Genomic DNA, 16,837 nt, shown 5'->3' with positions numbered 1-16,837 from the left:
CAGGCTCCAGGCTCTGAGCCATCAGCCCAGAGCCTGACGCAGGGCTCGAACTCACGGACCGCGAGATCGTGACCTGGCTGAAGTCGGACGCTTAACCGACTGCGCCACCCAGGCGCCCCGTACTTTCTAGAACGGAGAAGATTCTCTGATCCAAGGTTCCCTGGCCGTCAAGAGGCAGGAGATGCCACGGCCTGAGCGTGGCCCTGTCACCTCCTGCTGCCGTGAGGACAGAGATTAGCAGGCACTAAGCCCCAAGGGCTGGGAGGCACTAGAAGAGCCAGCCAGAAGGGCGCACTCCGCGTGCCGCACGCGCTCTGTGCCTCTCCACCTGACGGTCCCTGAGGTTGCTGGGTACACCTAATCCAGCTGTCACCACGCACTCTCCCTACTCTGCAAACAACAGCTGGTCAGGGCTGGGCCCCACGGCTGCCCATCTGCCACCCGCCCTCCCTGGCCAGAGACTCATGGCTCTCTTTAAAGGCCCTTATCCCTTGGAGCATCTCTCCTTGTCCCCCTGCCTTGGATCTCCGGCCCTGTTGGGGGTTTTCCATCCTTCCCTCAGAGTCGCCTGCCGGCAGTGGGAGTCTCAGACACGCCACGTGCCCTCCTCTACCCCACGTCCTTCCCCAGGGCCCCTCGCCACACGCAGGGGCTAGGGAGGGACTGAGCTGCAGACTCTGAAGTCCACTTTGAATTCCGGCTCCAGCTTTGTGACCTTTGGCAACTTGCTCAGTCTCTCTGTGCCTGAGTCCCTCATCTATAAGATGGAGACAACAACAGTAGGCACTTCGGGAAGCTCAGAGGATTAGCCGAGAGGACTCGCTCAGTTAACACACAGAAAGCATTTCATCTGGCTGAAGCGCCCAAGAAAATGGCAGCTGTTTTTAGCTCACCTGCATTCCCTCTGACCTTCCAGAAGGCCCGCTGGGCGGCAGATATCCCCTTTAACTCAAGCAGGGCTGTCAGCTCTGTTCGTGCGCATGCTAATACTGATGGCCAAAGCAACGGCTTTATAACCCTCTTCAGGAAGTGTCCTGACACCCACGGAGGGAACTTAAGAATCTAGAGAAAGACTATAACATGAAAGGTCTGCACAGAGACCCCCATGCTATTCTTTTTTTTTTTTTTTTTTTTAAGTGTATCTATTTATTTTGAGAGAGACAGAGACAGCGTGAGCAGGGAGGGGGAGAGAGAGAGAGGGAGAGAGAGAATCTCAAACAGGCTCTGCACTGCCAGCCTGGAGCCCAAACAGGTCCCAAACCCACCAAATCATGAGATCATGACCTGAGCCGAAATGAAGAGTTGGATGCTCAATCGACTGAGCCACCCAGCCCCGCCCCCACCCCGCATGTTATTCTTAGTTACTTTCCCATTCTATAAAATGGGAATTATTTTACCTAATCCTCATTACTCCAGCAGTAATTATCCAGATTCTCCATAATCGTATGCTACTCACAGTGTGCACTGTATTTGGAACAGGCAGTTTTGATAGTAAAACTTGAGTCGCTGCCCCACAAGTGTGGCGGGGCCGGGGGGCGGGCAGAGCCTCAGCCGTGACACCCCTGCCAGGGGGCTGGTCTTGGCTCCCGATTGGGACTCGTGCAGTGCAGGATCCCGCAAACCCAAGAAGAGGTCCAAATGCTGCGGGAGCCAAAGAAATGACAATGTCACTCGATGGCATGAAAAGCAGAGCCGTGGGAGTGAGCCCATGACCTCACTCAAGAGTGAACGGAAGGAGGCTCTGAATTCGGTGCTGTGCGACATTGCCCTCAGTTCTGTGACACCGAGTCCAGCCACAGCTTTGTTTTTCCTGGAGAAGAAAGACTCCATCTTCCACAGCCTCCCTCTGCACAGCTACCCCCGAGCCAGGCTTCCTGCTGTTCTGTGGCTCACACAACACCAAGCGTGCACCTAGAAGGTGCCTGCGGGCTGGGACAAGCCGGCCTTTGCCTCCACAGTGGGGGGGGACCCTGAGGTGATGGCTTCCTATTCTCACTTCATCAATAAGAAGCAGCTGGAAGGGAAGCCAGAACCAAGGGTCGTCGTCCCCCATGGTCTCTCTAGAAATGGGAAAAGCGAAGCCTTCCCTCTCATGGGCAGAAGGACGTGAAAATGCCCGGTCAACCCTTCCGACCCTCCCTCGCACCCACCACTCCGAGAGGGTGTTGGGCACCGTGTCGGGCGTGCGGTCTCCTCCTTCATCCTCCTGACCCTTACATCAGTATTCTTGTGCATATTTATAGGTGGAGAAACTGAGGCTGAGAAGGGGTGGAGTCAGAATCCTAGACGCCACACTCTCAGCCCTCACTAGACTCCCTCCCTCGGGAGTGCCGGGTGAGTCTGCCCTCCAGCCCTGTCCCTCCCTCACTCTCCCCTACACTCAGGCCATCTGAACACCCACTCCCGCCTCAGTCTTTCATGGGGTCCTCGCCTCCTTTGCTGTCTGGCCCGGCCGTGCAGGAGAGTAGCTCAGGCATCAGACCTCGAGACAACTGGATTCACACCCTGACTTTCCCACGCACTGCGTGTGTTATTTGGAGCAAGTTAAGTCTCCGGGCCTCGACGGGCTCCTGTGAAAACAGGAGTAATGTTACTTCCCACACGGCGCTGCTGTTCAGAGAGGTGGGATTGCACAGCAGAGCAGTCACGGGTGGAGCCCAGGACAGTCAGTTCTCAACACGAGCTTTGGAACCAGGCCACTCAGGCTCCCATCTCCACTCTCCCACCCAGTGACCAAGGGCCAGGGGCCAAGTGATCCGGAAATGCCTCCTAATCTCTCCCTCCTGGTCTTCCAAGTGCCAACCACAACAGTTTCTGCTTCATGAGGTTGTCGTGAGGATTTAAGGAGTTAATGAACATGTAGTTTAAATACCATGCTGGGCACACAGTGACCCATCGATTGAGTCTAGCTATTGTTGTTGTATTTTCTTCTCAACAAGAACACTCCCCTGGGTGATCTTGGCCCTTCGATCCTGACCTGCAGGCTAGAGCTCTGGTTCTCCAGGCTCATTACGCACCCTCCGGTGGATGCCTCACTGGGCGTCCCACAGCCTGCCAACTGTGTCTGGCACTTTCCCTTCCACAACAGCCTCTTCCTGGGTCCCTGGTCTTGGTCGGGCACTGCCCCGTCCCACCTGCCTAACTCATCCCTACCTGTTCTTCCCCCAGCCCCCACGTACAACTGCTCACCCCCTCCCCACCCCTGGGTCACTGCCAGACCTCCAGTGCTCCTGACCACCCCCCCACAGGCCACAGGGCACAGAGGCCTGGTCAAGTGTGCTGGGTGGGCCCAGGACCGGGGCCGGATCAAGCACAGAGATGGTCCTCATCTGAGAGGCAGCAACTCGGAGAGAAGCCAAGTTTTCAACGGGCTTTGCCATCCAACAGGAGCTGTCGGCCTGAGCGCTGACTCTGGGCCACACGGCGCCGAGCCTCCACCTGACGTTCCAGGGTCAGCCGCCAGATGTACGGAGCTAGTCAGGTGGGAGAAGGCAGGAACCAGGTGGGCAGGAGAAGCCGTGAGAAGCAGGCTGGGCGCAGAGGACGGGAGGCCCACCCTGCAGGGTTTCTGCACCTATGAAGGCAGTTCTGTTCCCCGCCTGGGGTGTGACAGGGAGGACCCCAAAGAGCCCTTACACAGATATTTCACTTCCTCTGTCACCTCAACAGCCTGTTCCCCAGCCCCTCCCTATCTCCTGACTGCCCTCACCAGGTCAAATCCACTCTGCAGCCGGAGTGGTCAGGAAACACAAATCTGACACATGGTTTCACGGTGACACTCCTCAGGGCCAAGTGCAAGCCCTCAGCAGAACCACCCCCTCAGGTGCTCTTGGCCTTGGGGAATTGAAGGTCTGCTGTGCCAGTCCCCAAGCAGGCCAAGCTCTGTGACTCCAGCCTCTGGCGGGGTCCCCTCCTCTTCCCTCTCCCCTCCTCTCCCCTTTCCTCACCAGGCTAACCCCCGTCTTCCTTCGGAATTGGGCTCAGGCAGCATCTCTGCCAGAAGCTGGCCCCGTGTGGGTCAGGCACCCAGGGTGTCTGCTCCCAAGCCCCTGGCGCACCCGTCTGTCTCTCAGCTGCTTTCAAGGAATCCCGCAGCCTGTCTCCTTGGGTCTGTTCAGCCCAGCGCCCAGCTCAGCTCTGACACTCAGAAGCAGCTCAAGAAATGTCTGTGGAACGATGCGTAAATACAAGGGGGGCCCTGCAGGTGCAGCCTCCCTCACCACTGTGGGTGCAGAAGGGCGTGGGGCTCACACACGCAACGGGCCGATGGATGGGCAAAGTGGGGTTACACAAGCCAGCCTGTGGGCCTCCTGACGGCAACACAGCTATTTTACAAATCCTCAAAACTGTAAAAACACCACGTATGCTACATAAAGCATGTCACTGAGCAGCACCTCATCTCAAAAACGTCCAGTCTGTGGCCTCTGCGGAAGAAGCATCTGGGAGGAACCAGGGCCTCAAGTCAGGCTGCTGAGCAGCCACCTCTCAGACCCCTTAAGGAATGGCAAGTTCAGGTTCAGGGTGGTGGCTGCCACTGACCTCTATCTCCCCATGCCCTCTTCCCAAAGCCCCAGGAAACCCAGAGCAGTTAGTGGGCCAGTTGGAGTGAAGCTTTCCTTTTGCCCTTGTCCAAGATGGAGTGCTCCCAGGGCACCCCCAAGTCCATTCTGAAAGGCAGGCTCTGCTTACTATGGGGTGAGATCGTCTCTCTTCCCCAAAGTCTCTCAGCTGCACTTCATAATCCCAATGGACCTTTCTAGACCATGTTGCTCTACCTGTGTTATAGCTGGTGATATTCTTGCTGTTTGCTCTGATCATGCACTCGAAGGATGGGTGGGGTGGGCAGTTCAAGGGTCATGAGGTTTTAGCACCACATCTGGCTTTGCAGGAATAACAGGTTCAGATCATTTGCTTCTTTTAGAGAATTAGCCCTGGACCCAGGGACCCTTTGCCCCATGCCCCCACCCCAGGCTGTGACAGCAGGTGGACTGGCCAACCGCCACCCCCCACTTGTCTGGAGAGAAGCAATCCGATGTGAGCACTGCATGTTGCTAGGGAGCCACTGGCAACAGCTGGCTGCGAAATAAGTCGTGTCCTTGGGAAAGCATGTTCCTGGCCGCTAATTAAATGCTGCTGCAGCCTCTTTCTTCAGGGAGCTATAGAAATGTGCTGAATTAATGCAGGCAGGAGCAGGCAGGGAGCAGCGGGTTCACCATCCTGCTAAGGCCCCTCCTGGCTATACAGGGAAAAGGCTCAGGGGGCTGCAATGAAATTGCCGAGCCCCCGGGGGCTAGTAAAGAAAATCGTGGCCTCAGACTATGAGGCTCAACTAGCCCACAGAGTGCCTACCTAATACCATCCCGGCTGCAACAGGTGAATTCACTGGCTAAACACTTTTTTTTTTTTTTTAACTCTTTAAATCCCACTTCTGGGTATATATCCAAAAGAATGGAAAGCAGGATCTCCAAGATATATTTGTATACTCATGGTCACAGAAGCACTATTCACGATAGCCAAGAGCAACACGTACGTGTCCACACAGGGGTGAATGGATAAACAAAGGGTGGTATACACGTACATGTAATGGAATATTATTCAGCCTTGAAAATGACGGAAGTTCTTTCTTTTTAATGTTTATTTATTTATTTTGAGAGAGAGAGAGAGAGAGAGCGAGCATGAGCAGGGGAGGGGCAGAGAGAGAGGGAGACAAGAGAATCCCAAGCAAGCTCCCCTACTGCCAGTGCAGAGCCTGACGCGAGGCTCAATCCCACAAACTGTGAGATCGTGACCTGAGCCAAAATCAAGAGTCATACACTTAACCAACTGAGCCACCCGGGAGCCCCGACAATGAAGGAAATTCTGACATAGGCTACCACATGGACAAACCTTGAGGACATTTTGCTAAGTGACATTCACCAGTCACAAAAAGACACCAGGAAAGGGCAAATACCGTATGATTCCACTTACAGGACGTAACTAGTCATACTCATAGAAAGAAAGCACAACGGTGGTTGCCAGGGGCTGGGCGAGGGAAAAATGGGAATTATTGCATAATGGGGACAGAGTTTCAGTTTTGCAAGATGAACCAACTGCCGAGATTGATGGCACAACAATGTGAATATATTTAGCAATACTGAACTGCACGTAAATAAGTAAGCTGGTAAATTTGATGGTTTGTGCTTTATACCCCAACTAAAAATTGAACAAAACTCATTAAAAATTTTAAGTAATACGTGTTCACAGTTAAAGGATTACAGAGATAAAAGAAATAAGCTAGAGAGTAAATGTCCACATTCCCTTGCCCCCACGTCTGCTCTCCAGAAGTAATTATTGTTAATAACATCTTCAGTATGTTTTCAAAAGTGTTCTACGACTCCATGACTATGTATATATTTAATATCTATAGTGACCTCAATTTCAGCACAGATTTTTTTTAATTAAAAAAAAAATGTGTTTTCACATTAAATACAGTTGTTCAATTACTACAGCTCAAAGAGCTTTCCAAATCAATATGTATGGACTTGCCTCATTATTTTTCACAGCTGTATCAGCTCCGATTTTATGGACAGAGCTTGTAATTCATTTTGTCTGTCCTCTATCAATGCACATCTAGTAGTTTCCACTTTTTCACAGTGGAAAAGTTACAATGAAATGGCCTTGTGCATATGTCTTGCTCACATATGTAAATGTTTTGTCTAATGCACAGAATTTAACTGGGTTTTCAAAATATGAATATTTACAAAGACACTGCTCTTTTGTCCTTCAAGAAGTTTCAATCAGTTTACTCCCCCAACAGTAGGGGAGAGCACCCTACGCTCTTGACAACATGGCATCATCAAACACTTAACCTTCACTAATCTGATGGGTGAAAAATAAATGTCACATTTTTTTTATGTAAGCCATAATGGCTTATTGATAGGATGCCGCTATCATATATTCTCTTTATAGGTTATTGTTTCTTTTCTTGTTTTTCTTTTTTTTCTGCTTTAAATTTTTTATTTTTTAAATTTACACCCAAATTAGTTAGCATATAGTGCAATGATTTCAGGAGTAGATTCCTTAATGCCCCTTACCCATTTAGCCCATCCCCCCCCCAACCTCTCCAGTAACCCTCTGTTTGTTCTCCAAATTTAAGTCTCTTATGTTTTGTCCTCCTCCCTGTTTTTATATTATTTTTGCTTCCCTTCCCTTATGTTCATCTGTTCTGTGTCTTAAAGTCCTCATATGAGTGAAGCCCTATGATATTTGTCTTTCTCTCACGGACTAATTTTGCTTAGCATAATGCCCTCTAGGTCCATCCACATAGTTGCAAATGCAAATGAATGCATAGTTCATTCTTTTTGGTTGCCGAGTAATACTCCATTGTATACATATATATACCACATCTTCTTTATCCATTCATCCCTCGATGGACATTTGGGCTCTTTCCATACTTTGGCTATTGTTGATAGTGCTGCTATAAACATGGGGGTGCATGTGCCTCTTCAAAACAGCACACCTGTATCCCTTAGATAAATACCTAATAGTGCTGGGTCATAGGGTAGTTCTATTTTTAGTTCTTTGAGGAACCTCCATACTGTTTTCCAGAGTGGCTGCACCAGCTTGCATTCCCACCAACAATGCAAAAGAGATCCTCTTTCTCCACATCCTCGCCAACATCTGTTGTTGCCTGAGTTGTTCATGTTAGCCATTCTGACAGGTGTAAGGTGGTATCTCATTGTGGTTTTGATTTGTATTTCCCTGATGATGAGTGATGTGGAGCATCTTTTCATGTGTCGGTTGGCCATCTGGATGTCTTCTTTGGAGAAGTGTCTATTCATGTCTTTTGCCCATGTCTTCACTGGATTATTTATTTATTGTGTGTTGAGTTTGATAAGTTCTTTATTGATTTTGGATACTAACCCTTGATCTGATATGTCATTTGCAAATATCTTCTCCCATTCTGTCAGTTGCCTTTTAGTTTTGCTGATTGTTTCCTTCGCTGTGCAGAAGCTTTTTATTTCGATGAGGTCCCAGGTCCCAGTAGTTCATTTTTGCTTTTGTTTCCCTTGCCTCCGGAGACGTGTTGAGTAAGAAGTTGCTGCGGCCAAGATCAAAGAGGTTTTTGCCTGCTTTCTCCTTGAGGATTCTGATGGCTTCCTGTCTCACATTGAGGTCTTTCATCCATTTTGCATTTATTTTCGTGTATGGTGTAACAAAGTGGCCCAGGTTCATTTTTCTGCATGCGTTGTCCAGTTTTCCCAGCACCACTTGCTGAAGAGACTGTCTTTATCCCACTGGATATTCTTTCCTGCTTTGTCAAAGATTAGTTGGCCATACGTTTGTGGGTCCATTTCTGGGTTCTCTATTCTGTTCTGTTGATCTGAGTGTTTTTGTGCCATAAATGTCACATTTTCATATAGCTGTTGACCACGTGTATGTATTTTTTCTGTGAACACTCTGCTAATAAGATTCTTTGCCCATTTTTAACTGGGGATTGCTCATCTTTTTATATTTTAAAAATGTTTTACACTAAGAAAATCAATCCTTTGGTAAATGTGTTGTCATTTGTCATGTGACTTTGTTTTGATAATTGTTATGCAAAAGTTTCCACTTGTATCTGTTCAATTTGTTTTAATGTTTATTTATTTTTGAGAGAGAGAGAGCAAGAGAGAGAGCGAGCATGAGCAGAGGAGGGGCAGAGACCGAGATGGAGAGAAAGTATCCCAAGCAGGCTCCATGCTCAGTGTGGAGCCCAGTGTAGGGCTCGATCTCACCAACTGTGAGATCATGACCTGAGCTGAAATCAAGAGTTGGACGCTTAACTGAGTCACCCAGGAGCCATGAAAACCAGTATTTATCTAATGCAATGCTTTTCAGCCTTCCAAAGCTAATCCCCCTATCTGATAAGCAGGAAAATCTCCTGTCCCTCCAAGATTTGGGGGAGATTTGTCTCAGTTATGAATCCATCTTCCGCATAGCCTCATCAGATAAGATTTTAACTTTCTGCAATTTGTAATGTGAAAACTTACACACTTTTTCATTCTCCCAATAAAAATCTCAACTAATTTTTTCAAAATTTCTGTCAAGATTCTAACATGCCCAGGGGCGCCTGGGTGGCTCAGTCGGTTGGGCATCCGACTTCGGCTCAGGTCATGACCTCACTGTCCGTGGGTTCGAGCCCCACGTCGGGCTCTGTGCTGACTACTCAGAGCCTGGAGCCTGTTTCGGATTCTGTGTCTCCCTCTCTCTCTGACCCTCCCCCGTTCATGCTCTGTCTGTCTCTGTCTCAAAAATAAATAAATGTTAAAAAAAAAATTAAAAAAAAAAAAAGATTCTAACATGCCCATGACCTCAATTTTATCTGTAACCTACCCTGAGTTGATAATCACTTTTCAGATAAGCTATATTCTTAAAAATGTTAACCAAAATGACATTAAAACATTTCTTTAAAAATAATTGACTGTGGAAGGGGCGCCTGGGTAGTCAATCGGTTGGGTGTCTGACTCTTGATCTTGGCTCAGGTCACAATCTCATGGTTTGTGAGACCAGGTTCCACATTGGGCTCCGCACTAAGTGTGGAACCTGCTTAAGATTCTCTCTCTCCCTTTGCCCCCTCCCCCATTCACGCTCTCTTCTCTCTCTAAAATAAAAATAAAACAAAATAAACTGACTGTGAAAAACAATCTAAAGGTAATTTATTTTCAATAACATATCCCTCCTTAAGGACAGACTTCAAACCTCATAACACATGTCCCTCCGCCCCCCAAAAAACCCTTTAAAGATGAGGGAGAAGAAACTGAGTTTGAAAACCACCTTTATTTTACTTCTGGGTTCCCCCATTCAGAATATTTCCATTCCCTCCGTTTTTTAAATTTTCCTTTTAGTAGAAATATAGACCCCTCTCTGTTCTTTCAACAATTAATTAAAGTGAAGTGACAGTCTCCTCTCCTAATCCTGGGAAATTAATACTAAGTTTGGAAGACACACGGTAGTTGAAGACCAGGAGATCTCTCTCTGGTCTCAGGACGATGAATGGGACGCACAGCATGGGGCCTGGGAACTCGGCTTCTGCTGGCAGGGCCAGGTGGCAGTTTCAGGCAGCTGTCCTGTGGATCTGTAAGTGCTCCCTGGGGGGGAGGGGAACGGAACTGTAAGTGCTCCCTGGGGGGGGACGGAACTCCATCATCAGAGTTAATAAAACAGGACACGGAGAAGCCTGGGCTCCCACCGCACAACAACCCACCCCTCGGCTCCTTCCTCCCACCTCCGCATTCAGACACTGGTTATTTGGAAGCTTCCCCGATGGCACGACGACACCCCTCATTTTACGGGATCTCTCGGACACCGCAGATTTTACACGGCAACCTCATGTCTACAAGCTTGTCGGCTCCATTGTTCCAGTAACATTTTGCTCACTTTGAGTCACCGTGTCACGTTTTGGTAATTCTTGCAATATTCCAAACTTTTCCATTGTTATTATATTTGTTGTGGCAATCTGTGATGAGTGATCTTTGATGTTACATAATTGTTTTGTCGTGTGTTCTGACTGCTCCATCAACCAGTTGTCCCCCTCTTTCTCACTCTCCCTGATCCCTGAAACACAACAATATTGAAATGAGACCAATTAGTAACCCTACAGTGGCCTCTAAGTGTCTGCGTGAAAGGAAGAGTCACACATCTCTCACTTGAAATCAGAAGCTAGAAATGATTAACCTCAGTGAGGAAGGCATATTGAAAGCTGAGAGAAGCCAAAAGCTAGGCCTCTTGCCTCAAACAGGCAAGTTGTGAATGTAAAGGAAAAATTCTTGAAGGACATTAAAAGTGCTACTCCAGTGAACACACACATAAGAGAAACAGCCTCACTGCTGACAAGGAGAAAGTCTTCGTGGCCTGCAGAGAAGATCCAACCAGCCACAACCTTCCCTGGGGGCAAAGCCTAATCCAGAGCAAGGCCCTCACTCTCTTCACTTCCGTGAAGGCTGAGAGAGATAGGGAAGCCACAGAAGACAGGTTGGAAGCTAGCAGAGGTTGGTTCGTAAGGTTTAAGGGAAGACAAGACACCTTCTCCATAACATGAAACTACAAGGCGAAGCAGCGAGTGCTGATGTAGAAGCTCCAGCAAGTTCTCCAGAAGCTCCAGCTGTGATCGTTAATGAAGGTGGCTCCACCAAACAACAGATTTTCAGTGTGGATGCAACGGCCTTATATCAGAAGAAGATGCCATCTAGGACTTTCTTAGCTGGAGAGAAGTCAACGTCTGGCTTCAAAGGACAGGCTGACTCTGTTGGTAGGGGCTAATGCAGCTGCTGGCTTCAAGTGGAAGCCTGTGCTCATGTGCCACTCTGAAAATCCTAGGGCCTTTAAGAATTATGCTCAACCTACTCTGCCTGTGCTCTGTCAGTGATGTAACAAAGTCCGGACAGTACATCTGTTTACAACATGGTACACGAAATACTGCAAACCCAAACACTGTTGAGACCTACTGCTCAGAAAAAAAAAATGATTCCTTTCAAAATATTGCTGCTCGTTGACAATGCATCTGGTCACCCAAGAATTCTGATGGAGATGTACGAGACTGATGTTGTTTACACGCCTACTGACACAACATCCATTCTGCAGCCCATGATCCAGACATAATTTCAACTTTCAGGTCTTACTATTTAAGAAATAGATTTTGTAAGGCTACGGCTGCCACAGATAGGGATTCCTCTGACGGATCTGGGCAAGTAAATTGAAAACCTTCTGGAAAGGCTTCACCACTCTGGATGCCAATAAGAACATTCATGATTCATGAGAAGAGGTCAGAATACCAACATGAACAGGAGTTTGGAAGCAATTGATCCCAACCCTCCTGGATGACCTTGAGGGGTTCAAGACTTCAGGAGAGGAAGTCACTGCAGATGTGGTGGAAACAGCAAGAGAACAGGAAGCGGAGCCTGAAAATGGGATTGAATTGATGAAATCTCATGATCAAACTGTAACAGATGAAGAATTGCTTCTTGGGAAGAGCACAGAAAGCGGTTCCCCGAGACAGCGCCTCCTCCTGGCGGAGGAGACTGTTGAAATGACAACAAAGGATTTGGAATATTACCTACACTCAGCTGACAGCGCAGCGGCGGGTTTTGAGAAGACTCCAATTTTGAAAGAAGCTCTGCTGTGGGAAAAAGTCATCAAATGGCATCACCAGCTACAGAGAAATCGTTTGTGATAGAAGAGTCCATTGATGCAGCAAACTTCTCCATTGTCTTATTTTGAAAATTGCCACAGCCACCCCAACCTTCAGCGGCCACCAGTCAGCACCGTCGACATTGAGGCAAGACCCTCCACCAGCAAAAAGATTACAGCTCACTGAAGGCTCAGGTGGCAGCATTTTTTAGCGACATTTTTAAAATCAAGGTATGTGCATTGTTTTTTTTTTAGACATAATGCTGCTGCACACTTAACAGACTATTGCATGGTGTAAATACAGCTTTTATACACACAGGGAAACAAAAGCATTCATTTGACTTGCTTTATTGTGATATCCATTTTACGGCAGTGCTGGGGAACCAAACCGGCACTATCTCTGAGGTACGGCTGTATTCAGAAACATTTTCAGACTAGAAACGGTTGGGGCTATGACACGAATTCTTATATTCCTAGTTCCTGGCACTTAGTAGGTCCTCAAAACATTTTTAATACATAAATGAACAAATAAGCCAACCAACATACTCGTGTGAAGAGGGAGAAATATGTGGATTTTCAACCTTAATCAAAAATATCCTTATTGGCCATCCCCCTCTAAGGGAGGCAGTGGATACAGAGGCACTGAAATGTAAGAATTCCCTGTGAATGTTATTGGTAATCAGTGAAACCCCAGTTTAGATCTCTATAAATCCAGGCTTTAAGTGAATTCTGACACAGGCTGGATTAGTTTTACCTGCTATTAACTAGTAATGATGGGCAAATCATTTAGCGTCTCGGAGATTAGTTTCCTTATTTATAAAACGAGGGTAATATGGCCTTTTTCAAATATAAGGTGTCATATTGCAAAATACGCCATTATTTATGTGTGTTCATCAGATATTGTTACATAGCAAATTGCTCCCCCCAAACTCAGCAGCTTAAAACCACATTTATCTCACAGGCTTTCTGAGAGTCAAGAATCTGGAAGTGGCTTGGCTGGGTGGTTCTTGCTCAGGGTTTCTCATGAGGCTGCAGTCATCCGCAGGCTTGACTGAGGCTGGAGGACCCGCTTCCAAGGTATCTCTCTCCCATGGCTATTAGCAAGAAGCCAAGCGGGTCTCTCCAGAAGGCTGTCCGAATGTCCTCACGACAGGACAGCTGGTCTCCCCCAGAGTGAGCGGTTGAAGCGGGGGGTAGAGTGGATGTAGAAGCCTGGCCCCAAGATGCCGTTTATAAACCGAGGCTTGAAAGTGACACACTCACACTTCTGCTTGTGTCGTTTTGGTCACACAGACCAACCCAGATACAATGTGGGAGGGAACTACCCAAGAGCATGAATCGAGGAGGCGGGATCACTGCGGGACATCCCGGAAGCAGGCTACCAACCATGCGGCACTAACAAAGGAACCTAGATAATCGTACCATGACGACGCTTAATACTTAGGACATTTTGTACTGTATTAACCGTACCTTTTATTTTCTGATGCTTTGACCTATTAAGACCTCACTGACCTTACAGGGACTGCCCCTCCCAGGGTCAGCTAACTCCTAGAGACAGCAAACAACTCCCTGGGAGTGTGCCGTTACACGCACACCAACCAATCCGGAGCCAGTGCCCCAACCACCTCCTATATGGTGCTCTCACACTCTGGGCCACTATCCAGCTGCCCTAATCACCTCAGAGCCAGGTATCAGACAACTAGGGTCAGCCCCTATGTCACAGAGCTCACCAAAATTACTCAAGATTAGCCAATCCCAAGCCTTCTCAGCCTGGCTTGCCTGTTGTAGAAACCACAATAAAGGCTCTCACCCACATTTTCCCCTGGCTCCTCGACCTCCCGATTGACCCAGCTGCCTTCCCATGGGGCCTGATATGCCCTGCCCCGTTTCTAGAGACGTGTAGGTAAAACAGACTTCTTCCTTCATGACAGTCATTTCCATCTCTGTGTGTCTTACCGTATGGAGTTAAAACAAACCCTACTAGTACCCTTAAAACATATACATATTCAAAGAGCATTTTAGGCCTTTTTTTTTTTTGGATTTAGAGGTATTAGGGGCACACTGAGGAACATCCAGTGTCATTAGTATTTCTCATTCGACTTAGGTTCTAGTTTTCGTTTTCTTTCTATTTTGAATCACGTGCCCCTGGAAGTGAACCGGCTTCTGCTCAGAGTCAGCAGGAAGTTTCTGACCAGTTCACACCTTAATGATTAGTCCTGTGCTTTGCATGAATTGGTCACACAAGGCCTCTCGTTGCATTACAACTTCTTCCATTTATTCCGAGGCCTGTGACAGTCTCCCCTTCCTTCACTTGCCTTGTTGGTTGTTTGACAGGCGGTCCTTTTCCACGAAATTCAGTGTGCCAGTAAAACTTCGTTTGCCAGTGGTTATCTTTCTCTCTTAGTTCCAAAAAGCACTTGGTGGCTGCTCTGCAAAAAAATGTGGCCTCACGTTCATTCCTTCAGTGGCAAACCTTTGCTTCGCTGATACCAAAATTAACCACACTGCTCGGCTTCTGTACCTTTCTGTATATAAAATAACCTTTCAACACCAAATCCTAGGATAATCTTTTTGAAGACACTCCAAAGAGCATGGACACTTAACACATGTGGTATCCCCGGCACACATTACTCAACAGCAAGGAGGACAACGTGAAGAGCATGCTCAGTGTGAACCTGCACAGGCGACGACAGCGGTGACGTTGTGGTTGCCGACTGACACTGACGAGATCCCCATATTGGATACACTCCAATTTTGAAAAATGCATCTCAGAATCGATGAAATGAAGGAATACCTTCCAATATAAGGTGCTTACCTAGCTCCTGACCCCAGAGTGAGCACTTAGTAAACGTTCACGATCAACGACAACAAACAGTCAGCAAACAAGGCTCCTTTGAATCCAATGTATTTGGCCGCAAAGAGGGTTAGGGATGTTCTGGTCTTCTCAGAACGGAGACTGTGGTAGCAGAATGGCACCCCCTCAAAAGCCACCGGTGTCCTGTGTAGGGGCTGGGCCTAGAGAAGGGGCAAGCTTGTGTTTCTGGATCAGCAAGGAACAGAGAGGCACCACCAGGGCTGGGTGCGGTCTCTGTGACATTAAGGAGGCGGGGGGAGCCTCCCCCACAGGCCAGGAAATCTAGGGAGAGAATGGAAGCTAGGATTTATTGGCTACTTCCTGTATGAAGAGCTTCAACTAATACTCATTTACTGCTCACATCAGCCCTGCCGGGCAGACGTTACCCCATTTTACAGAGAAATTGAAACTCGGTAAAATTCTTATTATCAAGCAAGCCCAAGGATACAGAGCTAGCAGGTGACAGGGACAGGCCCCACTCATAAGCCTGACCTGTTCCCATAGTTCTGTCAGGACAACGTGGGTAAAGAATGAGTCCTACTATGCATCTCTCTATCCTCCCATGTTATTTCTGCCTCTGGTAATCAAATGTTGTGTGATGGAGCGAGTCTTCAGAATTTTTCCTTTCTTTGCTTTCTCTTTTTTCTTTTTTTAAACAACAGAGGGTTATAGCTATAAAGGGTATACACTGAGCAGATTGATGTTGTAAACAAAATTGCCCTCTGGAACATCAAAATCATTTAATATGCTCAATTCCTTTCGAAGCACGTATTGCAGAGAACCGTTATGCTGATTACCAATAATTATAATCCATTCATTAAGAAAAGTCTCCAAGGGTTTCTACAAAGGAACACTTCATGGCTGAGATGCAGTTACTCTGTGTACTTGAAAAATAATGAAGCTACCGTTCTTTTAAAAATTATCTAATTTAGGCTTTTCACTGATTTAATACTGTGCTTCTCTACAAGGACTCTGAATGAAAGAGACTAAATTTAAATGGAGCCTTTCTCTCAAAGGCCCAGAACGGCTTGGCCCTGATCATTGACACATCAGCCCCTGCAGAATAGGGATAAGAAGAGAGTTCCAGGCAAGAATTTAGATCTGAAAGATAAATCCCCTGAAGTCTCTGCTTTTCTTAAACATTTTTGGTTCCAAAGAGCTTGATTCTCCAAAGATTCTTGAAGTTCACTGGATATCTGTAGAAAGAAGGCACTAGAATTTACTGAGAGGGGCCTAAAATCCTTTAGAAACAAAGTTAATATAAACACACAGGGGTTGTGAACTTCATATGGCTCAAGTGCTCAATGAGCTCAGTGCTTTATCGCTCATTTTAGTTACATCCTTTTAGCCATAAGAAACACCCAGGCCAGTACAGGTATGGCTGAAGGGGGCTAACAGAGAGCCAGGAATCTTACTGAAATCAGAGAACAGGAATCATAATTGGGCCTTTTCAAACCCTACCCAGCCAGCAGGAACTTCCTGACTCTTTCCACGGAGGACCTGCCTTTCTCTTTGCATCTATTAATTTGCTTTCAATTATAAGAAACAACAACAACAACAACAAATCAATTCAAAGTGGCTTAAACAGTATGGAAGCTTACTGTCTCCCAGAACCGGAAACCCAGATGTAGGATGGGTTATAGGGTTGAGTGATCCAGCCAACCAACTACGTTATCTACGATCCGGGTTCTTTCCTCTCTACTCTGCCATCCAGTTCAGCTCCCTCCTCAGGGAATTTAAAAAAAAAATTTTTTTTTTTTTACCATTTGTTTATTTTTGAGAGAGAGAGCAAGAGCGAGCATGAGCAGGGGAGGGGCAGAGACAAAGGGAGATACA

At 47.3% G+C, this 16,837-nt stretch overlaps 1 protein-coding gene across 5 annotated transcripts in view; it reads right to left on the bottom strand.

The window, feature by feature from the left end:
* DET1 (DET1 partner of COP1 E3 ubiquitin ligase) overlaps positions 1–16,837 on the bottom strand; it is a 57,472-nt gene that overhangs the window by 14,065 nt on the left and 26,570 nt on the right. For 2 of the 5 annotated variants that reach the window (XM_040493708.1, XM_040493703.1), the window contains exon 5: positions 12,339–14,576. The exons of 1 other annotated variant lie outside the window; for it this stretch is intronic. In XM_040493708.1, coding sequence (XP_040349642.1) covers positions 14,384–14,576 — 193 coding nt within the window. In that variant the 3' untranslated portion in view covers positions 12,339–14,383. Of the gene's footprint in view, positions 1–10,524; positions 10,576–12,073; positions 12,137–12,338; positions 14,577–16,837 lie in introns of those variants that run through there. 2 more of the 5 variants (XM_040493704.1, XM_040493707.1) reach the window with 2 other exon arrangements.

Source organism: Herpailurus yagouaroundi, unplaced genomic scaffold, assembly GCF_014898765.1.
Source record: "Herpailurus yagouaroundi ecotype Mexico unplaced genomic scaffold, PumYag 185, whole genome shotgun sequence".
NCBI classification, from domain to species: Eukaryota; Metazoa; Chordata; class Mammalia; order Carnivora; family Felidae; genus Herpailurus; species Herpailurus yagouaroundi.
Note: the sequence above shows the minus strand (reverse complement) of the source record. Positions and strands in the feature narration are given on the sequence as shown.